Here is a 26218-nt window from a genome sequence, read left to right on the forward strand (position 1 = left end):
GACTTTGGCCTCCTGTACTGTTTGGACTGGTGAACCTTTTTATTCCACACATGCCAAAGAAGCTCAGATTTCTTGTTTATAACTATAAACCATCTTTATAATCGGTAGTGATTTCCACCATGCCTTATCCACACACATCTTTTCAATCTGAAAATTAATCCTTTTACTGTTGAAGTAAAACAAATACTTTTAATTCATCTTAAGACTGAGTTTTTTTTAAGAGACTGACTTTTTCTTCCCTCTTTATTTTATGTTGACATTTAAGAGAGCTTATCTTTTCAGTGTACTTAAATTACTTCTAGGAAATGAATGTGTTTACTATTTATATGTAGGTTTTATGATCACAAAACTATAATGAATGTGTTTACTATTTATATGTAGGCTTTATGATCACAAAAATGTAATAAAGATTTTAAAGCACATTTCTAATTTATCAGTAGGAATTTGGAGTCTCAAAGATTAGAACAAGAAATTGAAATACAGTATTTATCTACTATCATACTCACCTCGCTAGCTTTGGTCGTTGCAGATTCAGATCTGACATAGGAAATTATCTTCTGTAAATCCTGCTCAAGTAGTCTCTCTTATTACCCGAGTACTCTAGAATCTCTCTCCTGTGGAGCCCTTAGAGAAATTAAGTGTACAGTCAGAAGGAAGTGTGGGAAAGATGTCACATATCTCCAAAGTGAGTTTCAGGAATTTAGAAAGGTCTTCATTATCTTACTCTTGGTTAATAGATCAATGGAAAATTAAAAAAATATATTTTATTCTAGATTTTTGTTGCTTTTATTTCTCATTTTGTGTTTCATTGTGCTAAGAAATAATCAGTTTTCACTGTGCATCTCATTTTCCCCCTTGGTTCTGTAAATATTAAAATATCATAATTAAAGATATTACTGTAATGTGAGCCATTTTGTCATTCTAGGTATTCATCCAAGTAATAGATACAAATGACCATCGTCCTCAGTTTTCTGCATCAAAATATGAAGTTGTTATTCCTGAAGACACAATCCCAGAAACAGAAATTTTGCAAATCAGTGCTGTGGATAAGGATGAGAAAAACAAGTTAATCTATACTCTGCAGAGCAGCAGCGATCCACTGAGTCTCAAGAAATTTCGTCTTGATCCTGCCACAGGCTCTCTTTCTACTTCTGAAACACTTGATCATGAAGCCACCCACCAGCATGTTCTTACGGTCATGGTATGGTTCTCTACGCTTTTGGCTGCCATTTGGTTCCTAAGGGGTTCCATATGTTTGAGAGGATTTTTAACAAATTATAGGGAAATTCCAACAGTATTGATAACCTACTGATTCTTTCAGGTGCGGGATCAAGATGTCCCGGTAAAGCGCAACTTTGCCCGGATTGTTGTTAACGTCAGTGACACCAATGACCATGCCCCCTGGTTCCCGAGTTCCTCCTACGAAGGGCGGGTTTATGAATCAGCGGCAGTTGGCTCAGTGGTGTTGCAGGTTACAGCTCTGGACAAGGACAAGGGGAAGAATGCAGAAGTGCTGTATTCAATTGAATCAGGTATTTTTGGAGCCCTTCTCAGTAGGCTAACTTTAAAAAATACATTTTTCTAAAATTAGTTCTATGTGTAGAAACATTTCTTTGTGTCACTGTAAAAATTGCTTAATCTTTAGCTACCATTTTTTCATATTAGGAGAAGGCTCTTTTTAGCTTTTAACTCACTAGAAAGCAAAGAGAGTCCTAAGTTTCAATAAAAAGACATTATTAGCATTGTTCAAGACTCTGAGAAGTTCTTCAGTGCTGTATTTGGTCCAATTCAGTGTCTCCGCAGTGTTTTAACCATACAGAATTTTCCTTCATAGTATTTGTTAACTATGAACCACTCTTAGGAAACCACCGCCTTAATTATTTATCTTGTAGTCAGAGAGTATTTTCTCTTGGGCTCAATAGGAAGTTCCATGACAGAGTGCTGGGTGTCATGCCCTCTTCTGTCCCAGGGTTAGCTTTTCTGCCCCTTTCACCCCCATGCACCTTTAACAGTTGAGTTTCCATTTGTGGAGTTTGGTTGTTGCAGCAGGCCCCAGGGTTGCGATTTGGACTAGAAATGTTGGAAAGCTCAGGAGCCTGCTGGAGTTGGGCAAGGAGGGCCTTGGACATTCCTTCTAGGTATGATAGGGCAGGAGACCCAGAGTCTTGCTGGTGGTGACAAGGAGGGTCACCAAGAAAGAGTTGTAGCAAAGTGAAATGTTTTGTTCTCTGTTATCTTTTATGGTGCTGTTCGTAGTCTTACATTTGTTCATTCTGTGGACTGAGTAAGCATATTTTATGTGTCAAGTGCTATACTAGGAGCTTGTTATAAGTAGAGGCTGTCATTGGTCCATGAATGTATTTCATGCAAAAGGGGAGCCACTGATTGAAATGGGGATCTGCTTTAGAGCATAAGATTTGTTTAGTCATAATTCATTTTGTTTTGGGACCTTCTCTACTCATGCCAAATACAATGAGTAAGTGATGAAGTATCAAGAAGGCTGCTTCCATTTTTCCATGTCTCTCAAGGTAATTGTTAGTACAAAGAATATAGGCTCTCTCATTCTTTTGTCTTATAATGATTTTAGAATATCATCTACTTAACTTGATTTGTTAACTTCCTTCCTCTGCATATTTAAAAATTGTGCCTTTCCTAGGCAGTAGAATTGGTAGAGGTAAACATTAACTATAGGTCATATGATCAAAAGCTGAGCACATGGAGAGTTATTTTTTAAAAAAGCCACTTAATCGATGTGTATTATGTGATCAAACTATTTTTATTTCTTAATACGTTTGAAGCTTCATTTGTTTCCCTGAAAACAACCAAATTTCGTCCATTACCCACAAATAAGAAGATCTTACATACTATACTGCCTGTGGTTCAGGATTAAACTGTAGTAGAGTTAGCGCCTTGAACAAAGATGAAGGTTTTTCCACTGGTTCAGAAATTTAGCTGTTAAAAAAACAGTGCATTCCATTTGTGCATGCCTGAGCACTTCAGTAAAATAATTTTCTCATAGACAAACCGCCTGGGTTTGTGTAGGAGAAAATGTTAAACTTTTCCCTTAGCTTTCACATAATTTTCAACAACTGGGTGGTTAAAATATGATTGTTGGTGCCTGACTGAAGGCATGTGCATTCTTGAAATGCTTGTAATGACTGATGGGATTAGTAATTGGGTATTCCAAGAATGGCACTATATCTCCACTCAAAGAATAGATAATACCAAGGGCCTATTTCGATATAGAATTCGGACTTCTAAGAAGATAATCTTTATAGATTTGGTAATATAAAAAGTGTGCTGAAGAATTACTTTATGGGCAACAGCTACCATTAAAATGCAGGAGCGTGTGTCTGTGTATGTGTATGAATCTGTTGGAATAGTAGCAAATGTAAAATAGTCATACTTCCTTTCATTTAAGTTCCTTATATTCACCTGCTTCTCCTTTGTGTCAGATTACATTTAATAAAGTTTGGAAAACTAGTTATAAATTCAGGCTGTAACACTGCATGTTTAATTAGCAGCAATCTATTAAGCAAAAAAGGTTTGGTCTGATTGGGAGTCTCTAGGGGAAAAGAATTAATTAAAGGAGATTTTCCCTAACAATTGACTTCTGTATTTAGAGACAGTCAGGGCCATACTCTGGACTGATGGGGTTTTCTTTTCTTTTCTTTTCTTTTTTTTTTAAAGTTATTATAACTTCAAAACTGTAATAATGCCTCAAAATAGAAGACACTCCATACATATACTTACTGAGTAGAATTGATTTTCTTCCCCACACTTAGGTTAAATATAATTGCAATTGAAACCTTAGGTTTCCCACTTCAGGGAGCCAACTGTCAGGTGGTCAGCACTTTACTGAGCGGCCACAGCATGTGCACAGTGGGAAGAAATAGGTTTCTGCTCACAGCTTCCTGGCATGTCCTTTGGGGTATGTGTGTGTAATACAGTCATAGCTGATGAGCACAGATTCACATCTTTGGATAATTGCTTTCTTCAAATGGAACAATCTAAGGCTATTTAGAAACCACCAGTATCTCCAGCTAACGTGAATGACTAAACCCCCAACCTGGTACTCTACCGCTGCCCTGTTCATTCCCTCACAAATAGCGTATGTGTATTTCAGTAGTTGATGAATGGACCTGTTGCTACATCAGACAGGGGCATGTTGAAGCCCCTCAGCGGTTGAGCACACTCAGCCACTAGTGTGCTTCCACATAAACGTGTTGCTTTCCCATCCACCAAGCTCATGATTTCTGCCCCAGCATCTATGTAGGTAGGAGCCATGTGTTAATTGGTTGCCTGGGTTCCTGTTTAACCTTCTTGTTAAGATATTCCAGGTAAGAATGTTTTTGAATTTGACATCTGGCAAAAATTTATCAGAAATAACTATTAGTACATATTTTCTTTTGTTAACACTTTCAAAGGTAGAGCTTAATCGAACAAGTGGTTATCGGTAGTGATAGACATAAAATGCAGAAAAAGAAAGCCAAATAAAGATAGAAATATAGTGCCTTGTTATCTTTCCATACATGTGTACAAGTTGTGTCATTCAGCAAATATATACGGAGTGTCTCCTATGTGTCAGGCATTTTTCTAAGTACAGGTGATAAGGTGATGAATAAAACAAGCCATGCTTAAATGGGGCTTACGTTTTAGTGGGAGAACAGATAAGAACATTGCAATATGTACTGTGAAGGATAAAACAGAGTAAGGGAACAGAAATAGCCATTCTAATTGGGAAGATAAAGGAAGACCTCACCATCACTTTCTCTAAGCAAAGGAGCATTTGAGTAAAACATGAATGAATGAATGAATGAATGAATGGGCAATGAGAACAGCTGGGGAGAACTGTTCCAGAGAGGACCCAGCAAACACAGTCATCTTAAGATGAGAACATATCTGGTTGAGGAGTGAGGAGCCAGCATGGCTGGAGGGCAGGCAGTATGTTGTGTGGAAAGTAGCGGGTTCGAACCCCTCCAGCTTGCTTCAGTGCAGATAAAATCTATTCATTCCACTATGTAGGGCCTTGTGTTGTTTGAAGCTTAATTTCACTATAAAAATAAGAGAAAGGGGTATAGATGATTGAACGTACAATATGGTAGGTCGACTGCTTCATTAGTACAGACCTAGGAAAGCCCATGGGGTGGGGATGAAGAGCATTGTCCACAGGTTTTCATGGTCTCCCTATCGGTCAGGTGACCAGTCATGGTTTTGAAAAATGGGGTGATGCCCAGGTAGGAGAGAGGTCCTTGGAGTTCTGATGACTGGCTCAAGCACAATGAGAGGATCTGGGACTGTTGACTCATAAATGCAGACAAGCAGAAATTAGTGTCTGTGAGGCGTGGTAGAGGCAGTATTATGCTGTTTGTGTGCAAGGGTTCAGCTCAGAGCCCCAGGGCCTGGAGAAAGCCTGGGCCTCTGCCTTGTTGCAGATATGACGCAAGGCCGTGGGGCCTAGACACAGAGCCAGGCAGGCTTAATGAAAGCCAGACTGGATCTGGCCTCAGAAAAAAAAATTGTATCATGGATTGTTGGAAAATGTATTAAAAGAAGGAAATGAAGGCTATAGAAGAGGTGTTTACTAGTAATGGTGTAGAGAAAGGAGTGCTTGATCAATCTCCTGGTTTGCAAATCACAATAAGTCATTCTGGCCTATGACATGCCCCATGCAGTTGCAAGCCTACAGGAAAACAGAACTTGAAAAAGCAGTTAAGTGGCAAGTCAACTTTGTTTTGGGGAAATGTAATTGTTCATTTGGGGAAAATAAATTCAGTTCTGTGACTAGGATAGTGGATTCTGGACTATTGTGAAACAGGCGATGAAGTGTGGGTGGGTAGATGGATCGAACCTGAAGACCCTCCCAACACTGCCGCACGCCATCCGAAAAGATGGTAAACTCCTAAACCCGAGTGAACTGCTGATGTCTTTAGAAAGATTTCCATGATGATACAAAACCAGGACTATTTTGCATTTGAAGCTAAATACACCTATTCAGTATAGCTGGAAAGGTCCAGAGAGAACAAGTAAAACAGTCTATTCTAGAGTAGAGTTTCTCTGTCTCAGCACTGTTGACACTTTGAAGCAAAAAACCCTTTGTTGTGGGGTCTGTCCGGTACATTGTAGGGAGTTTAGCAGCAATTTCTGGTCTCTACCCAGCCGGGTGTTAGTAGCACACCTTACCTAGGTAGTGATAACCAAAAATGTGTCTAGACGTTGTTGCATGTTCATCTAGATAAGATCACCTCCAGTTGAGAACCACTGACATAGAGGGTAGATCGACCTAAAAAAGATTAAGAAGGAAATAGTACTGAAATCTTTGAAACCTACATAGGGTGGCAGATTGTACACAAGCTCATTCTTCATTCCCTGAATATTTGAAATAAGGGACAACACTCTTGAAGCTTGTTAAATTTTCTTAGTGAATTGACATCTTCCCTTTCATAATGAATAAGAACCATGAGAAATTGCAGGTGATAAAGGCTGAAACTAGAAGTATATTCCCAAGTTTTTGAGGGACTGTTGGAAAATTATTAATGGCCTTACAAAAGGATAACCTTGCTTTCCACATCACATCCTGGTTCAGCCAATAGTGAGTGAGTTCTGGCTTTTGGTGTAGAGTAATCTATCTTCCATTTCTTGCTTTTCATAATTTATGAACAAAACTCTGAAAAGTCTGCCACATTTAAGGAGGCTGTAAATGAAACAAGTTCCACTCAGATGTTGATAACCCCTGGATTTCTGTTTAATTATAGAATATCACTTCTAAAGATAGCTTTGTTTCTGCATCTCCAAGCTGTGACTTGTATTGGTCCTTGTATTTTCCTCTAACATGTTTTTATCTTCCCCCTCCTCCTAGGAAATATTGGAAATTCTTTCACAATCGATCCCATCCTGGGCTCTATAAAAACTGCCAGAGAATTAGATCGAAATAGCCAAGTGGAATATGACTTAATGGTAAAAGCTACCGACCAAGGCAATCCACCAATGAGTGAAATAGCATCTGTGCATGTCTCTGTTACGATCGCAGACAATGCCTCTCCTAAGTTTACATCAAAAGAATATTCTGTGGAAATCAGTGAAACTATCGGCGTTGGGAGTTTTGTTGGAATGGTGACAGCCCACAGTCAGTCATCAGTGGTGTATGAGATAAAAGATGGAAATGTAGCTGAAGTTTTTGATATCAATCCACATTCTGGAAGTATCATCACTCAGAAAGCCCTGGATTTTGAAACTTTGCCCGTTTACACATTGATTATCCAAGGAACTAACATGGCTGGTTTGTCTACCAACACAACTGTTCTAGTGCATCTGCAGGATGAAAATGACAATTTGCCAGTCTTTATGCAGTCAGAATATGTAGGACTCATTAGCGAATCAGCTTCAATCAACAGTGTGGTCCTAACAGACAAGAATGCCCCATTAGTGATTCGAGCAACTGATGCTGACAAAGAATCAAATGCTTTGCTTGTTTATCACATTGTAGAACCATCTATACACAAATATTTTGCTATTGATTCCAGCACCGGTGCTATTCATACAGTCCTCAGTTTGGACTATGAAGAAACAAGTACTTTTCACTTTACTGTACAAGTGCATGACATGGGGACACCACGTTTATTTGCTGAGTATGCTGCTAATGTGACTATCCGTGTAATTGACATCAATGATTGCCCTCCTGTGTTCTCCAAATCATTATATGAAGCATCTCTCTTGTTGCCAACATACAGAGGAGTGAAGGTCATCACAGTAAATGCTACAGATGCTGACTCGAGTGCCTTCTCACAGTTAATGTACTCTATCACCGAAGGCAACATCGGGGAGAAGTTTTTTATGGACTACCGGACCGGAACTATAACTGTACAGAACACAACTCAGTTAAGAAGCCGCTACGAGTTCACTGTGAGAGTGTCTGATGGCAGATTTGTAAGCTTCACCTCTGTGAAAATTAATGTGAAAGAAAGCAAAGAAAGTCAGCTGAAGTTTACCCAGGATGTCTACTCTGCAGTAGTGAAAGAGAATTCTACCGAAGCCAGAACATTAGCTGTCATTACTGCCATTGGGAACCCAATCAATGAGCCTTTGTTTTATCAGATCCTCAACCCAGATCGCAGATTTAAAATAAGCCGGACTTCAGGAGTTCTGTCAACCACTGGCATACCATTCGATCGTGAGCAGCAGGAGGCATTTGATGTAGTCGTAGAAGTGACCCAAGAGCAGAAGCCTTCGGTGGTGGCCCACGTGGTCGTCAAGGTCGTCGTAGAAGACCAAAACGACAACGCACCGGTGTTTGTCAACCTTCCTTACTATGCCGTTGTTAAAGTGGACACCGTGGTGGGCCACGTTATTCGCCACGTGACCGCCGTGGACCGAGACAGTGGCAGAAATGGAGAAGTACATTACTACCTTAAGGAACATCATGAACATTTTCAAATTGGATCCTCAGGTGAAATTTCATTGAAAAAGCAATTTGAACCTGACACCTTAAATAAAGAATATCTCATCACAGTGGTTGCAAAAGATGGAGGAAATCCAGCTTTTTCAGCTGAAGTTATAGTTCCCATCACTGTTATGAATAAAGCCATGCCTGTGTTTGAAAAACCTTTCTACAGTGCAGAGGTTCCAGAGAATATCCAGATGCACAGTCCGGTTGTCCATATACAGGCCAACAGCCCAGAAGGGTTGAAAGTGTTCTACAGCATCACAGATGGAGATCCCTTCAGCCAGTTTACTATTAACTTCAACACGGGAGTTATAAATGTCATAGCTCCTCTGGACTTTGAGTCCCACCCAGCATATAAACTAAGCATACGAGCAACCGACTCCCTGACTGGTGCTCATGCTGAAGTGTTTGTTGACATAATCGTGGAAGACATCAACGATAACCCTCCTGTCTTTGTTCAGCAGTCTTACGCCACGACCCTGTCTGAAGCATCTGTCATTGGCACGTCTGTCATTCAAGTTAGGGCAACAGATTCTGATTCAGAGCCCAATAGAGGAATTTCATACCATATGTTTGGGAATCATAGCAAGAGTCATGATCACTTTCACATAGACAGCAGCACTGGCCTCATTTCACTAGTCAGAGCTTTGGATTATGAGCAGTTCCAGCAGCACAAGATTTTTGTAAGGGCTGTGGATGGTGGCATGCCCCCTCTGAGCAGTGATGTGATCGTCACGGTGGATGTCACGGACCTCAACGATAACCCGCCCCTGTTTGACCAGCAGATTTATGAAGCCAAAATTAGTGAGCATGCCATCCATGGGCATTTCGTGACTTGTGTTAAAGCCTATGATGCAGACAGTTCCGACATAGACAAGTTGGACTATTCCATTCTGTCTGGCAATGATCATAAGAATTTTGTCATTGACAGTGAAACGGGGATTATCACACTTTCAAACCTGCGCCGGCACACCTTGAAGCCATTTTATAGTCTTAACGTTTCTGTGTCTGATGGAGTTTTTAGGAGTTCAGCTCAGGTTCACATAACTGTAATTGGAGGCAATCTGCACAGTCCTGTTTTTCTTCAGAGCGAATATGAAGTGGAATTAGCTGAAAATGCTCCCTTACACACCCTGGTGATTGAGGTTAAAGCAACTGATGGGGATTCTGGTATTTACGGTCACATTACTTACCATATTGTAAATGACTTTGCCAAAGACAGGTTTTACACCAATGAGAGAGGACAGATATTTACTTTGGAGAAACTTGATCGAGAAACCCCAGCAGAGAAAGTAATCTCGATTCGTTTAATGGCTAAGGATGCTGGAGGAAAAGTCGCCTTCTGCACCATTAATGTCATCCTCACAGATGACAATGACAATGCACCCCAGTTTCGAGCAACCAAGTATGAAGTGGACATCGGATCCAATGCTCCCAAAGGGACATCAGTCATTAAAGTCCTTGCAAGTGATGCTGATGAGGGGTCCAATGCTGATGTCACCTATGCCATCGAAGCAGATTCTGAAAGTGTCAAAGAGAATTTGGAAATTAACAAACTGTCTGGCATAATTACTACAAAAGAAAGCTTAATTGGCTTAGAAAATGAGTTCTTTACTTTCTTTGTGAGAGCTGTGGATAGCGGGTCTCCATCAAAAGAGTCTGTTGTGCCCGTCTATGTTAAAATACTTCCACCAGAAATACAACTTCCAAAATTTTCGGAACCATTTTATACCTATACAGTTTCAGAAGACATGCCCATCGGAACAGAGATCGATCTCATCCGAGCAGAACATAGCGGGACTGTTCTTTACAGCCTAATCAAAGGAAATACCCCTGAGAGTAATAGGGATGAGTTCTTTGTGATCGACAGACAGAGTGGCAGACTGAAACTGGAGAAGAGTCTTGATCATGAGACAACTAAGTGGTACCAGTTTTCCATACTTGCCAGGTGCACTCATGAGGACTATGAAGTGGTGGCCTCTGTGGACGTTAGTATCCAAGTGAAAGATGCAAATGATAACAGCCCCGTCTTAGAGTCTAACCCATATGAGGCATTTATTGTTGAAAACCTGCCAGCAGGGAGTAGGGTCATCCAGATCAGGGCCTCTGATCTAGATTCAGGAACCAATGGCCAAGTCATGTACAGTCTAGACCAGTCACAAAGTGTTGAAGTCATCGAATCTTTTGCCATTAACATGGAGACGGGCTGGATTTCAACCCTGAAGGAACTTGACCATGAAAAGCGAGACCGTTACCAGATCCAAGTGGTTGCATCAGATCATGGTGAAAAGGTTCAGCTATCCTCCACGGCCATTGTGGATGTTACTGTCACTGACGTCAATGACAGCCCCCCACGGTTCACGGCAGAGATTTATAAAGGGACTGTGAGTGAAGATGATCCACCAGGCGGTGTCATCGCCATCTTAAGCACCACGGATGCCGATTCTGAAGAAATTAACAGACAAGTTGCTTATTACATAACAGGTAAGACATTTAAATGAAATGGTTAAAATTAAAAAATAAATTGTACTAGAGGCATAATTTTTGAAATACATGTTTTAGGTACATTGGGAGTTAAGGGGATTATTTTAGTAAAATTATGTCTAACAGAAGTAGAAGTAACATCTATTAAGCTACATTTCAAGTTCTTTGAGGAAACCTAACAGTTGTTTCTCAGTTGACTGTTTTTTATGACTCCTTCTGCTGAACTTTATACTTTGCATATGATAAATATAAGTAACTATAGTTTCAATATAGGCTAATAATATAGGCTAAAGTATTGTTTAGTAGGCTTTACATTTTATTTAGCTTACTACTTTGTTTCAATATACATTTTAATGCCTTGATTTTGGGGTGAGGGTGGTAAGTGGGAAAGGCAATATACCAAATTTAAACGTAATAATTGTTTTAAAAACTCTTAATTCTTTTAAACCATAACATTATGTATATTTTGCGCAGCTTATTTCTGCAGTTACTTAGATCTTTCCTTGTTTCAACAAATTTGTCCTCTTCCTCCATTGATTTATTAATAGGAGGAGATCCTTTGGGCCAGTTTGCTATTGAAAATATACAGAATGAATGGAAGGTCTATGTGAAGAAACCTCTAGACAGGGAAAAAAGGGACAATTATCTTCTGACTATCACAGCAACTGATGGGACCTTCTCATCAAAAGCCATAGTTGAAGTGAAAGTTCTTGATGCAAATGACAACAGTCCAATTTGTGAAAAGGTAGGCTCTTCTGTCTTTATGTATTATGAATTTGAATTTCTTTCCTAACCCTTTCAGTAGGACTGTCATGTGATGCTAGGTATAATTCGGACACATTTCACATTTTAAACCTCTTATTGTTGAGGCAGAGGAGTGTTCAGTGGGTCAAGAGTTGGATTAGCTCTGGAACTATTTTGGGGAATGCTAAGTAGTTTAAAAATCTCATTCAAACATACTGTAAATGTTGGACAGGGTTCCAGTTGTGTTTAACTCTTAAAATGTTGCGTGAAGTTTTCATTCCCTTTATTGGGGGATGAGATTATTTGGAGGAAACACCCGATTAGTAGATCATATACAAAGCTCCTTTTTGCTTTAACAAGCTGGTTTTGGGGGCACTTGCCCTTCTACACGCCAGAGAAACTAAGAGGTTAATGAATGTGCTTCTGTAGCTGTGGATCCCACTTAACATGAGAAAAAATACCCGAAAGAGGAGCTCTTCCCATCCAAGGCTGCAAGGTGAGCACTGAAGCAGCTGTGCCCTGCAGCCAGTGGGTGAGGAGCAGTGCAGCCTTTGGGAGGTAGTGGTTAGATAAGCAGAGGAACTGGGACTTGATCCTACAGATAATAGGGACTCGATCCTAGAGATAATAGAGACTCAGAATCCTTTTGTATTTGAAAGGTGGAGATGACAGGAACAAAATGTTCCTTACAGAAGAGGAGTTTGGTGGTGTCGTGTGCATAAGAGCTAGCATGAGTGAGAGCAGGGGGTAGTAGGGCAGGCAGCGGCGGCAAAAGGAGTAGGGACAGAAGACAGAGCAGAGGACAAGCTGATCCCTTGGTGCTGCCTACATGTGACAGAATGGCACACGTGTCAGATCAGGATCGCCTCTGCTATTTCCTCCAGGAGTGAGGGAGAAAGACCAAAGATACAAGCCTGGGGTGGAGTTGGTTTGAGAGGAGGCATGTTGTGTTCCTCTCAGACTCCTTAATTATAAGGTAATGGGACATTCCAGGTTTTGTAGACTTGTAGAGACGGCAGGGATGCAGGTGGAGATTAGGGACAGATCCATAAACTGGCAGTTTGCATGGATCCCTGACAGTGGAGTCTGCGTGAGAGGCTAATAACAAAAAAGGGACAAAGAGTACATAGGGGTATTTCCTTTCCTCCATGAGGGGTGGGGGTAGTTTTAGGAGGCGGGACAGCAAGTACAGGTGTGGCTGCTAAGCGGATGATGGAGATGTGAAACAGAACTTGGAGGCTCAAGATGGGCTTTGGAGGCAGTGGGCTCGGGATCCTGATGTAGATGGAAGCCTGACTTCGGGGAGGGTGTGTGTTCATAAGTATATAGCTTTGGCCCGTGAAGGAAGAGGAGATTCCAAGGAAAGAAGGGTGGAAGATGAGGGGAGGGCTGGGGAGAGTGAGGCACTAAATGGCCTTAAAAAAGGGGGGGAGGATGGGGGCAGAGTCGCAGCTGTGGAGGGGACAGAGCCGTGCTCCGGGGATATAGCACAATCAGGAGGGAAGGGGGAGCTCCAGAGGGATGAGGTGTTCACTCCAACCCACATGGAGACTTTTTTGGCAGTAGTATTTCGTGGGTGGGTGGTGGTGGGGAGAGGGAGGAGGATGCTGGCTGTGTGTGTCTTAGAGAAAATAAATGTGTGTGTGTGTGTTTAACACTTGGCATATTACTTGGATATAATGCCTTGTCATCTTTGGGAATAATAAAAGTAGAACATTAGATCATTTGAAATCATCGGTATTGCAAAATATCCCGTTTCATGAGCCATAAAATGTAGTTTACCTCAAATTTGAGCTCGTGTTAAAAAGTCAACAAAATCTTAACCTGTTTGTCTTATGTTTTGGTTTATGGCATGAATTTCTAATTAGTTGGAACTGGAAATAGCCATTTATCATGTTTGAGTTCGGTCAGATGGGGAGGGAAGGGTAGCAGAAGAGCCCTGGTCCCAGCATCACTTGCCCCCACCCCGGGGGGCCTTGGGGATTCTTTGATTTCTCCCGTGACCTGAAGATCTCTCAACTGCAATTATCTGGTCATGTGTTAGGAAAGATCGCAAATAATAAATTTCCTGTATCGAAATGAAGTAGACATGATGTAACAGGCATTTACTCCCTAATTTTTGGTTAACTATGGAATACTACTTACAAGAATTTAAGGTAAACATGAAACCAACTCAGATACTCAAGTATTCAGAATTCTGTAGTTAAATGTCAAGTTAGACTGTTCCAGGGATACAGAGGAGTTGTTACTGTTTCATGACTCCTTTTTGTTTTAAATGTGTTTAAGAAAAACTGTTTTCTTATAAAATCATATTTCTTATTAAATCTATTTCATTTCTTATATTTTTGTTTTAAATGTGTTTAACATAAGAGAAACAGCTCCGTGGATTTTGAATTTTGTCATTTCCCATGTTTTCTGTGACAGAAGTTAAATGATTTTTTTTTCCTCTTATTCCCTTGGCAGTCATTTTAACCCTTAATGTCTTATGTTTACAATATTGCTTAAAATCTTTGTAGACTTTATACTCAGACACGATTCCAGAAGATGCCTTTCCTGGGAAGCTGATCATGCAGGTGTCCGCTACAGATGCAGACATCCGCTCCAACGCAGAAATTACTTACACATTGTTTGGTCCAGGTGCAGAAAAATTCAAACTAAATCCAGACACAGGTAAAAATGGGACTTGGGGCAAAATTAACTGTTTCAACAAAGTCATCTCATATATGTGGGTGGTTTTAGGTCACGTGTGAAATTTGAAATTACATTTTGTTCCTGTAAAATTTACTCTGATATTACAAAATTGCCATCTTTTAGAAATCACAGCAGCTTTGTGTGTAAAATGTGGGGTGAGACAAAAAAAAAAATTAACAGTATCACCCACTTGAACCAAGGATTTAAAATTTAGATTAATATCTTCTTTTTTAAAAAGTAATTCAGAAATTTAAGAATATCTCAAACTTTCTGCTTCATCCATTTTGTATATAGTTTGTTTTCTTGAATTCATGGGCATGCATTAATAATTTAGCATACTCTAAAATGATTAATGGTATTCTATTAATGGTATTCTATTTGTATTTAAATCTTTAAGATTGCTTTCCCTCTTATAATTTGGTGTCTTATTAAAGTTGGGAGTCCAAGTAACAGTTTTTTCGCAGCTCCACCCCCAGAACTAATTGTGAACATATGAGGCTATGAGTCAATTTAAAAATGTTTTAAATTTGGCAAGTTAGGTAGCGCTTTTTGGGAGAGTGTGTGTGTTTCTTTGACATTATATATAACCTGAGAGGTCCTAGCCTCAAAGTCTTTATGATGTTGAAGAGTCAGCACCCAGCAGGGTCTGGAAACCTGGATCTCTCTGGGTTCCTGCAGCTGTTGACTCCTGTCACTGATAAAACGGTGCCTTCAAAACTCTGTCACTGTAAGAGGAAAGGAGAAGACACAGGAGGTGCATTTGCAGTTCACATCTTAAATTTCAGGTAAATTCATTTATTTTTGGTTTGTTCTTAGGTGAACTGAAAACATTAGCCCCTCTTGATCGTGAGGAGCAAGAAGTGTATAACCTTCTTGTCAAGGCCACAGATGGAGGGGGCAGATTCTGTGAAGCAAATATCGTGCTCACGGTAGAAGACGTGAACGATAATGCCCCTGAATTCTCCGCTGACCCATACACCATCACCGTGTTCGAGAACACAGAGCCCGGGACGCCGCTGACCAGAGTGCAGGCCACAGATGCTGACGCAGGGTGTCTAGGTGATGCTCTTGCCTTTAAGCCATGCTCTAAGATCATAGGGACATCTGGGCCAAAACACATCCCAAGTTCAGTCTCTTTAGCTCATCTTATGTTAGGCATATCGAATAACTTGTATTATTCAATTCCTCAGCATTAAAAGCAGAATGAACTCTTTAGAATCATGAATTCATTAAAAAAGTCTACATTTTTAATGAATATCTGAAGTTTCAAAATTGTGCCCGATGTACTTACAATTGTAAGACATCTGTGGTATCCCTAAAATTATGGTTAGTGACTCTATTAACTGATCTTCATATCCATTTGAATTAATTAAGTGAAGTGTTATTTTGTGAATCAACGATTTAGTGATGTAGAAATTTTAATGTGGAAATAGAACAGAAGTGATGTTACATTATTAGAGTTTTACAGACCTTTCGCAATTTTTATGGAGAGTATAATGCTCTAGGATACATGTTTCCAACATTTCTGTAGCAGAGAATAAAAATAATTTCTTAAGTCCTACTAGTACTGAAGAATTAGAGCACTAACAAAAATGTTACTTCTCAGATCTTTGACACTGATGCTAAATAATAGACTTTATTGTAAAAGAGCTGCTGGGTATTATAGCAGACATTCCTGTAGAACACAGTCTTAAAAAGCCAGATAATGATGAAGTTATATTTAAATTAGTCAATTGTTAATGGAAACGTTTGCTTTTTAAAGATCATAGTCCTAAGAATGTCTAGGAACATGTGTTAGCATTTTCCCTTTTAAAACACACTATGTGTTTTTTTTTTTTTTAATTGTTTAAATTCCTTGAAATCAAACAATCTGATGTGATGTCTGTCATGTGTTACCAGGACTGAATCGGAAGATCTCCTACTCACTGATTAACTCTGCTGATGGGCAGTTCTCCATTAATGAACTATCTGGAATCATTCAATTAGAAAAGCCCTTGGATAGAGAACTGCAGGCAGTGTACACCCTTACTTTGAAAGCTGTAGATCAAGGTCTCCCAAGGAGGTTGACAGCAACTGGCACTCTTGTTGTGTCAGTTTTGGATATCAACGACAACCCACCCGTGTTTGAATACCATGAATATGGTGCCACCGTGTCTGAGGACATTCTCATCGGAACAGAAGTTCTTCAAGTGTACGCAGCCAGTCGGGATATTGAAGCAAATGCAGAAATCACCTACTCAATAATAAGTGGAAATGAACATGGAAAATTCAGCATAGATTCTAAAACAGGTAACCTACCCTGTAAATGAGAGGAAGCCCTTTATTCTGCTCCAAAGGCTGGATGGCTCAGCACTCTATGTGATACAAAGCGGCAGATCATAAATCAGCAGATACCCTAAAAAGATAAAACTCAGGTTTTCTTTGTGTTGATGGTTTAAGTGGGATTCAAAGTGGTTTAGAACTTTTAAGTGGAAAATTGAAGTATCGCACACAAGTAATTCAGTCAAGATGTCAGATGTAGTAAATTAGTAAAGATAAAGAGTAGAAGATTGTAGAGGATCTTGTGTAGTGGCCCCTTGTTCTCTCCCATATTGAAGCCATGTGAAGGTAGCTTCTTAAGCCAAACCGTAGTTTCGACCTCTTTGATCTTAGTTGCTATAGGAGGCATCTGATAACTCATTAAAATTGACGTCTTCATTATGCTCGTTAGATAGAATAGCCGAAGTACTTTTAACCACACTGAATGACTATCGACAAGGTCAAGAGTCCTAGGAGCTATTGACTCCTGCTGCGTAAACACTTTCACTGTCTTGTTGACCTGTGGTCTAAAAGAGCTAGAAGTCTTCAAACGTTGTAAAAAGTCACTTCATTCAAACCGTATTTGTGTGTGACCATTCCAGATGAAGAGTAGGTGTGTGATGATACTACTTTAAAATGTACTTTTAATGCATAAATAATCAAAGAATTATTATTTTTTAGGGCTCCTTTGTAGGATGAGCTATAAGGAAGGATGCTTAGGAAATTATTAAATCAAAAAAGGATTCTGACCAAAAAAAAAAAAAGAAAAGGATTGTTTTTCGTGCTTTTTTTAATTTATTTTTTGTTTTATTTTTTTAATTTTTATTTATTTATGATAGTCACACAGAGAGAGAGAGAGGCAGAGACATAGGCAGAGGGAGAAGCAGGCTCCCTATAGGGAGCCTGTTGCAGGATTCGATCCCAGGACCTGGGGTCATGACCTGAGTCGAAGGCAGATGCTCAACCACTGAGACACCCAGGCGTCCCAGGGATTCTGTTTTTAATGACAAGATGTAAGTAGTTACTCTGGAGATAGAAAAAAAGAGATGTACATTTCTATAAAAGGAAAACAGAAAAGGAAAAGAAAGGCCAAAGAATAGAATTCTTATGTTTTCCTTTTTAGGTTAATAGAGTGACATCTGTAGTAAACTGTGGTTTAAAAGGGAGAAGAAATAAAATCATTTTTATGGTGGGATGTGAGATGTAGCGTTGACTGGGAGAGCCATTTAAATATCACAGAGACATGAATAAGACCCAGGGATTCGCAACTTCCTGATTTGTAATTGCTGAATTAAGAAGTTAGAAAACATACATAGAGGATAAGTAAACTTCTGAAGCAGAAATGGTTTGTTTAGCAGTGTGTTTCCAGCACAGTGGGAGGAAGTGGTGGCATTTGAAAGTCCCGGACATCATTTGGCTTTTCTCTTACAGGGGCCATATTTATCATTGAGACTCTGGATTATGAAAGCTCTCATGAATATTACCTGACTGTAGAAGCCACTGACGGAGGTACGCCTTCCCTGAGTGATGTGGCAACTGTGAACATCAACGTCACCGATATCAATGACAACTCCCCCGTGTTCAGCCAAGACACCTACACGGCAGTGATCAGCGAGGATGCCCTTCTCGAGCAGTCGGTCATCACGGTGTGTATTTTCTCCCCTGCCGTGTTCTTCTTTTGGGACTTTGCAAGAAATTTCAGGAGGATCGATCCAGTTTTTGTTGTGGCCTTACTAGAAAATAATTGGAAGTTGTGAAATGTCATCTGTTCTCCCAGTCGATGAGTGACTCTGTGGTAAATGATTGCCTTGTAATAGCTAGCTGTTGATAGCAGAGATTGGCTTAGACGCCAGTCCCTTCCTTAGCTGTCTCCTGAGGAGCAGTGTGATGTTTCCTAGGTCATGGCTGATGATACTGATGGGCCCTCCAACAGCCGCATCCGCTATTCGATCATAGATGGCAACCAGGGAAGTCCATTTACGATTGACCCTGCCAAGGGAGAAGTAAAAGTGACCAAGCTTCTAGACCGGGAAACGGTACGTGCAAAAGTGTGGCTTAAATTGTTTACTGATTACCAAACCAGGATAGAGATGTTCCTTGCGTGCCCCCCTCTGTGACACGATGGGAAGTAGGAGAAGGGTAGGAACCAGCCTTGTTCGGGCCCTGACAAACAAGGCACAGTTGGAAAGCATTTCCAGTATGAAAATCTCAGGAATGTCAGACGTGTTTCAGACTGGTAGGAGTTTGGAGTAAAAGTTTATATTAGGGAGAAACTTGTGTTGGCTCCAGTGTTGGGGGAGCTTCATGGAGTCAGTTGCTGGGTTTTCAGTAATGTCAGAGACTCAGAAAACTGTAGTCGCTGAGAGAAGGCGAGTCCCTGTGAGGAACTGCGTGGAGAAAGGAGGACACGCTGTACATTTAGGTGATCCCTTTAGGCTGCACTGGAGTAGAGGAGTCCTACCAAGAAAGGGGGGCTGGGGGCAGATCAGAGGCTCGGACTGGACGCTGCAGGCAGCGGGGCGGTACCGAGTATTTGCGGGCCTGGCTGTCACCGTCCGAGGGTGGGTCCCCATGCGAGGAGGGCAGACCTGCGCCAGGCCCGGACTGGGGGCTGCAGGGACCTGGCCTGAAGGGAGGAGGCCGTAGTGCCCGTGGGCTGTGGCTGGGCACCCCCGATCCAGGGGGCCGGCCGCGTGAGGCTGGGAGCTGGCCCTGGGAGAGGCCCGGCCTCTGCTCTTCCGTGGGGCGGTTGGTGGCAGACAGTGGCACGTGTAAGGAAAAGCTTTCAGCCAGTATTTGGAGATTTTACTCCAGAAACCTAAAAGCTGGAACTACAGATAATGGCACAGGCCTCTGGAGAGGATTCTGGAGGCAGTGGGGCAGTGAGGTAAATGTGAGCAACTGAGGGAAGCCGGGCTGCACCTCTGCACCTCTGCCCACGCACAGGGAGCTGCCTGGAGAGGTCCCAAGTCTGGAAGTGAATTGAAAGGACATTGGTGATGATAGAGTGTCGTTCCAGAACAGTTACAGGTAAAGCTAAGACCAGAGGAATTGGGGAGACGGTGATGAGCTCAAGTCTCAGTTCCTTCATTCCTGTTGTGACCTGTTACTTTTGAGCAGGGACTTTGCAGGAGGCTTAGGGAGCCACCGCTGTTAGGCTAGCAGTTGCTGCACTGCTGGCCGAAGAGCACGTAGTGTTGGTGACTGACGTGTTTGTCCGTGCCTTCAGCGCGCGGACGTCTAGCGCGATGGTGTGTCGTGCATCCCAGGCATTGCCCTTGCCTGTTGGAGCGTCTTGCAGGGCTTACTCTGCAGAACATACTCTGGGATTGAGCCGGCTTTCTGGCTTCTTCCAACTCTCCTGCTGGAGGAGGGAGCTTAACAGGGGAAGCTTAACTACCCTAGGACAGAATGCGCCTCACTCGATGCCACGGCCTTTGTATAGGGGGTCACGAAGAACCGTCCCGAGGGGTTTAGACAGTTGGCTACTTTGAGTGATGGGGGAGGCTGATCCGGAGTGTCTGGTGTTGAAGATGAGTAAGCCCTCGGGGGTGGAAAGCATCTTCCCTCAGCTTTTGGCTCACAGTCCTCTTTGGGTCTTAGAGAAACTTGCCAACCCTGTTACTGCAAAAGCAACAGCCTTTGAGCTCTGCCAACACTTTTCTCATTATATTATCTCTTTTATAACTTCCGTTTATCGGTTTTAAAGTTAGAAAGCTTTAATGGAATGAGTATGTTTCAAGAGGCATCAGGGAATCTAACCACCATCGCTAACTTTTCCTGTTGAGCGAATACGTCCCATTCTGTAGGTACTTGCAGTGTGCTTGTTGGTAGGTTGGGGAGTTGCCCACGTGCGAGGTAGAGCAAGTGAGGACAGGTACTCAGATCTGCCCTTCCGGGCCTGTTCTTGGGCCTTGTGAGGTGGACATGTGTTCTCTCTGTCTTGTGTCCGAAAAGATTTCAGGTTACACACTCACAGTTCAGGCGTCTGATAACGGCAGTCCGCCCAGGGTCAACACAACCACCGTGAACATCGACGTGTCGGACGTCAACGACAATGCTCCCGTCTTCTCCAAGGGAAACTACAGTGTGATTATCCAGGTAATCTTGGGGTGCTGACGGTGTTCCTCCAACACATCCCCTTTGAAACGAGTTCTTCTGTTGGCCTCAGTTCATTTGAAATACTTATCTTTTCCAAAGATTACTTTTTAGGAAAATGAGAAGAGTAAATAAAATTAGTCCATCAATACTAAGAGCTGAGCATTTTCAAGATAACAGCCAAGCTTTTCTCTTTTTGTGCTTTGGTTTTTAAGATTCTCACTAGCTTGATCCTTAATCTTATTTCCTGCTGTCCTGTATTTGAGAGGCATCAGAGTATCTAATTCACCTCCTCCCTCGTCTCCCCTGCTCCTACTCCATCTTTCTTGCGCTTCTGCTCCCCATGCATCCTTTCTTATATGTTGCTTCCCCTCTGGTCTCCGAACCCCTACCTTTCCCTCCACCCCTTTCTCTTCTCCATTTCCCTTCACCTCTTTCTCTTTGCCGCCACCAACACCACCACCATCACCAGCAGCTCCTCTTCTCTCTCTTCCTGCTAAATGGAACAGCAACTAGGCCTTGTTTTCAGTATACTTCATGTTCTAGAATACTTGCCTGTGTCTGCTACCATATAGCATTAGTTTTGTTGAAGATCGTGGGTTTTTTGTTTTGTTTTTTTTGACCCTCCAGGAAAATAAGCCTGTGGGCTTCAGTGTACTGCAGCTGATCGTGACTGACAAGGACTCCTCCCATAATGGCCCACCTTTCTTTTTCACCATTGTGAGTGGGAATGACGATGGAGCATTTGAAGTTAACCAGCAGGGGGTCCTCCTGACATCAGGGATCATAAAGAGGAAAATGAAAGATCGTTACCTACTGCATGTTAAGGTACGGAAGTCCTTGTGATGTTATTGCGGATTCCTGGAGGAGCATCCTTTGGCCGCTGTCTTCTTGTATATGAATAGCTTACTTTCATGAGAAAACCAAATGAATAGAACTGTCTTGTTTGTTTGTTTGCCATACCTTTTTTTATCCCAGGGCACTCTGAGGGGTCTGATTTATTCATTGGGTTACTTGATCATACACATTGGTGGAGCTGACCTTCCTTATGAATTAGCAAAAGGGCCACGAGGAAGTATTTATCCTTTTCCTTGCTAGGAAATAAGAAATGGAGAAATAAGTACTAATTGGTCATTTTTTAAAGTGTGAATAATGTAAATATATTTTTATTAAGAAGTTGTAAACAGGGATGCCCGGTGGCTCAGTGGTTGAGTGTCCACCTTCGGCTCCAGTCGTGATCCCAGGCTCCTGGGATCGAGTCCCATATTATTGGGCTCCCCACAGGGAGCCTGTTTCTCCCTCTACCTGTGTCTCTGCCTCTCTATGTCTCTCATGAACAAAGAAACAAAATAAAATAAATCTTTTAAAAATAAGGAAGTTGTAAACAATGACATAGACAAAGCTTGTTTTGTTTCATTTCCTCCTAGGTGGCGGATAATGGAAAGCCTCAGTTGTCATCTCTGACCTATATTGACATTAAGGTCATTGAGGAGAGCATCTACCCACCCGCAATCTTACCACTAGAAATTTTCATTACTGCTTTTGGAGAGGAATACTCAGGGGGTGTCATTGGGAAGATTCATGCAACAGACCAAGACGTGTATGACACTTTAAGCTACAGTCTCGATCCCCAGATGGACAAGCTCTTCTCTGTTTCCAGCACAGGGGGCAAGCTGATAGCACACAAAAAACTAGATATAGGGCAGTACCTTCTCAACGTCAGCGTCACCGATGGGAAGTTTACAACGGTGGCGGACATCACAGTGCACATCCGACAGATAACACAGGAGATGCTGAACCACACCATTGCCATCCGCTTTGCCAATCTCACTCCGGAGGAGTTTGTTGGCGACTACTGGCGCAACTTCCAGCGAGCCTTACGGAACATCTTGGGTGCAAGGAGGAACGACATTCAGATTGTTAGTTTGCAGCCCTCTGAACCTCATCCACATCTGGATGTCTTACTCTTTGTAGAGAAATCAGGTGGTGCCCACGTTTCAACAAAGCAGCTCCTGCACAAGATTAATTCTTCCGTGACCGACATTGAGGAAATCATTGGTGTTAGGATCTTGGATGTATTCCAGAAGCTGTGTGCAGGACTGGATTGCCCATGGAAATTCTGTGACGAGAAGGTAACCGTGGATGAAAACGTTATGTCCACGCATAGCACGGCCAGACTGAGTTTCGTGACTCCGCGCCACCACAGAACAGCTGTGTGTCTCTGCACAGGTAACACACCTGAGTATCCGATAGTAGGTGGCACAGATCATTTCATGGACAGCCTCTAAAGGCTACACAGGAACGAAATAATGATCATTTTCTTGAAATTTCTGTTAATTAGTTTCCGCCCCCTTCTCTTTTTTTTTTTTTTTTTAAACAGAGGGAAGATGCCCCCTTGTCCATCACGGATGTGAAGACAGTCCATGCCCAGAGGGATCTGAGTGCATCACTGAACCCGGAGAGGACAGATACACCTGCGTCTGCCCGGGGGGCCGGTTCGGTCAGTGCCCAGGTAAGAGTTCAGTAAGGAAGCGTGCTTCTATTTCTAAAAGTCGCTTTCAGTGTTTCTTGCCATCGTTTTCTTTATTGGGGTTGACAGGTACTGTAAAGTGTATTCCTTACAGGTCAAGCATACAAATGATTGAGGAGCCGTAGTAACTTTTCCTTCCTCTTACATGTAATAACACCCCCGAGTTACCAGGGAGGCTCTTCTTCTCTGATCGTGCTCATAGCAACATGTGGTCCCGTATGTACACATTTGGTGTGCTTTTTTTCTCACATTCTTCAAAAAGTTACCACATCTCACATAGTCTGCTTGCTTTTACTGTGGCTTACTGTATGTTGTGGGCCTCTTCCCACATCCACGCACGGAAGCCTCATGCTTTTGAGTGTGGCTGTACCTTAGTTTATTTGACATGTTCCTTGCTTATAGAGCTTGAGCTTGTAAAGATGCTTGCTTGTGTTAAAAATGAATCCTTGTCTACAGTTAATCACGGTGAGGCGCTCGGGAATGGACAGAGTTGTTGAATTGTAGTGTGGTACTCCTGAAACTCATACAACATTGTTAGTTATACTTCAATTTTTTATTTTTTATTTTTTTTAAAGATTCTATTTTATTTTTTCATGAGAGACAGAGAGGCAGAGACACAGGCAGAGGGAGAAGCAGGCTCTGTGCAGGGAGCCCGATGCGGGACTCGATCCCGGGTCTCCAGGATCATGCTCTGGGCTGAAGGCAGTGCTAAACTGCTGAGCCACTGGGGCTGCCCTCAATTTTTTTTTAAAGTACTTTTTATACATAATAGTCTTATTGGTGCCTTTATAGTATAATTTATTTCTAAACTAGGATTTATAGCATCAGATTAACTACATTTTTAAATACACCATTATGTTAGTTTCCCCACAAAGTTACACCAGTTCCCTTCTTGTGGTCGTGTGTGGTTGTCTCACTCCCCATTCTCTTGCCAATGTACGGCTTTCAATTAAAAAACAAATTCCCCCATCCAGCAGGCATGAAATGCTATCTAGTTACTTTAGTTTGCATTTCACCAGCTTCTTGTGAAAGTCTTATTTATTCCTGCTAGCATTCCCTCTCTTGGATTGGCCTGTTTGTATCTTTGCTTGCTTGTCGGGGTTATTTGTCTGTTTCTTGTCTTCAGTATGTAGAACATTCCGTGTGTTCTGTGAGCGTGAACATTATCTCCATCCCACTGTCTGTGTAGTACTGATGTTTTGATTAGTTTACAGTATCTCGTCATTTTGAAATTTAATTTTTGTCAGTTCTGTATAACTTTACATACCATTTCCACCTCTGGAGAGTGGTACTATTTTCAACATTTTTGGAGACTGGGGATTATATCTTCCTTGAAAGGTTTCCCCAAACCACCTGAAACTGTGTAAATATTTTTCTCAATTGTCTTCTCATTTTGTATTGAACATTTTTATATTTAGGTATTTTGTTGTTTTAGAATTCATTTCTCTTTGATATAGGAGTCTAATTTTCTTCCAAAAGGAAATCCAGTTATGCTATCCTTTTTATTGAAGCAAATAGACATTTTCCATTGAATTGGATTTCATATGTTGTAACCTTAAATAAAAATGTGCGTCAGTGTTGGGGGAAAATCTCACTTTTACAGATATACTTCAACTTGGTTCTGATTTATGTTTTCTTCTTTGTGATTCACAGGGAGTTCATCTGTAACATTTACCGGAAACAGCTTTGTGAAATACCGTCTAATGGAAAATGAAAACAAATTGGAGATGAAACTGACCATGAGGCTCAGAACCTACTCGGCGCATGCAGTTGTGATGTACGCACGTGGGACCGACTACAGCATCTTGGAGGTATATTTTTGTACTTGAAGACTTTTAAAACACAAAATACCATTTTATATTCACATTGTCCATTTTTGAAAAAAAAATTAAGGGAAATGGTTTTATTCCACATTTTAAATAGCTCCTTGGTACCTCTCTAAGTTTAAGACTTTTGGGTTAAAGAGCTCTTTTTTCTCTGCAGTAGCATAGAAATTGACTTCTGTTCCTCATGTTTTTAGGTCATGTGACATTAACATTCAAACTAAAAATTGGTATTCCAGCTTATTAATTAATGTTATAGGGAGTTTATAGAAAGCATTCACAAGTGCTTGTAAGTGGTAATGATCTTTTTTTTTTTTTTTTTTCAATTCATGATTCACTTTTGATTGTACCTGATGATATATTTTTGGTGGTTTTTCAGTTAACAGTTAATGGTTGGTGAATCCCATGATGCTTTTTGGATGTGCATCTGGCACTTTTGTCAGGCTGTGTGCAGTGATCAGATGAGCATGCGTGCTGTGGTGCCTAAACGCACGGCCTCTCCTTCAGCCGCTATAAACCTACCTCTCCTTTAGATGTGTGATCAGAGTTCAGAACAGAAGGTTCTGAGAGAGTAATGTGAATGGTAATTGTTGTTATCACAGATTCATAACGGAAGGCTACAGTACAAATTTGACTGTGGAAGCGGCCCCGGAATTGTGTCCGTTCAGAGCATTCAGGTCAATGATGGGCTGTGGCATGCAGTGTCTCTGGAAGTGAACGGAAACTACGCTAGGCTGGTTCTGGACCAGGTCCACACTGCATCAGGCACAGCCCCTGGGACTCTGAAAACCCTAAACCTGGACAACCATGTGTTTTTCGGTGGTCATATCCGTCAGCAAGGCACAAGGCATGGAAGAAGCGCCCAAGTCGGTAACGGTTTCAGGGGCTGTATGGACTCCATTTATTTGAATGGGCAGGAGCTCCCCTTAAATAACAAACCAAGAAGCTATGCTCACGTTGAAGAATGGGTGGACGTCTCTCCTGGGTGCTTGCTAACAGCTACGGAAGACTGCTCCAGCAGCCCTTGCCAGAACGGAGGCATCTGCCATCCATCACCTACAGGAGGTAGGCTTCGTGTTAGTCATCTTCAAAGCGTTTTGTGGCTAG

The 26218-nt window shown here is 41.6% G+C and overlaps 1 protein-coding gene across 7 annotated transcripts in view; it reads left to right on the forward strand.

The window, feature by feature from the left end:
- Window positions 1-26218, forward strand: part of FAT1 (FAT atypical cadherin 1) — a 127032-nt gene that overhangs the window by 88718 nt on the left and 12096 nt on the right. For all 7 annotated transcript variants that reach the window (XR_004805594.2, XM_035699706.2, XM_025471728.3 and 4 more), the window contains exons 8-22: window positions 926-1201; window positions 1322-1532; window positions 6860-10927; window positions 11476-11672; window positions 14188-14341; window positions 15179-15421; window positions 16262-16651; window positions 18092-18306; window positions 18559-18696; window positions 20618-20761; window positions 21389-21586; window positions 22186-22987; window positions 23139-23270; window positions 24942-25099; window positions 25714-26176. Coding sequence is in view for 6 of the 7 variants with exons in the window: in XM_035699706.2 (XP_035555599.2) it covers window positions 926-1201; window positions 1322-1532; window positions 6860-10927; window positions 11476-11672; window positions 14188-14341; window positions 15179-15421; window positions 16262-16651; window positions 18092-18306; window positions 18559-18696; window positions 20618-20761; window positions 21389-21586; window positions 22186-22987; window positions 23139-23270; window positions 24942-25099; window positions 25714-26176 (7789 nt within the window). In the remaining variant the exon portion in view is untranslated. The remainder of the gene's footprint in view (window positions 1-925; window positions 1202-1321; window positions 1533-6859; window positions 10928-11475; window positions 11673-14187; window positions 14342-15178; window positions 15422-16261; window positions 16652-18091; window positions 18307-18558; window positions 18697-20617; window positions 20762-21388; window positions 21587-22185; window positions 22988-23138; window positions 23271-24941; window positions 25100-25713; window positions 26177-26218) is intronic.

This window comes from Canis lupus, chromosome 16 (genome assembly GCF_003254725.2).
Source record: "Canis lupus dingo isolate Sandy chromosome 16, ASM325472v2, whole genome shotgun sequence".
NCBI classification, from domain to species: domain Eukaryota; kingdom Metazoa; phylum Chordata; class Mammalia; order Carnivora; family Canidae; genus Canis; species Canis lupus.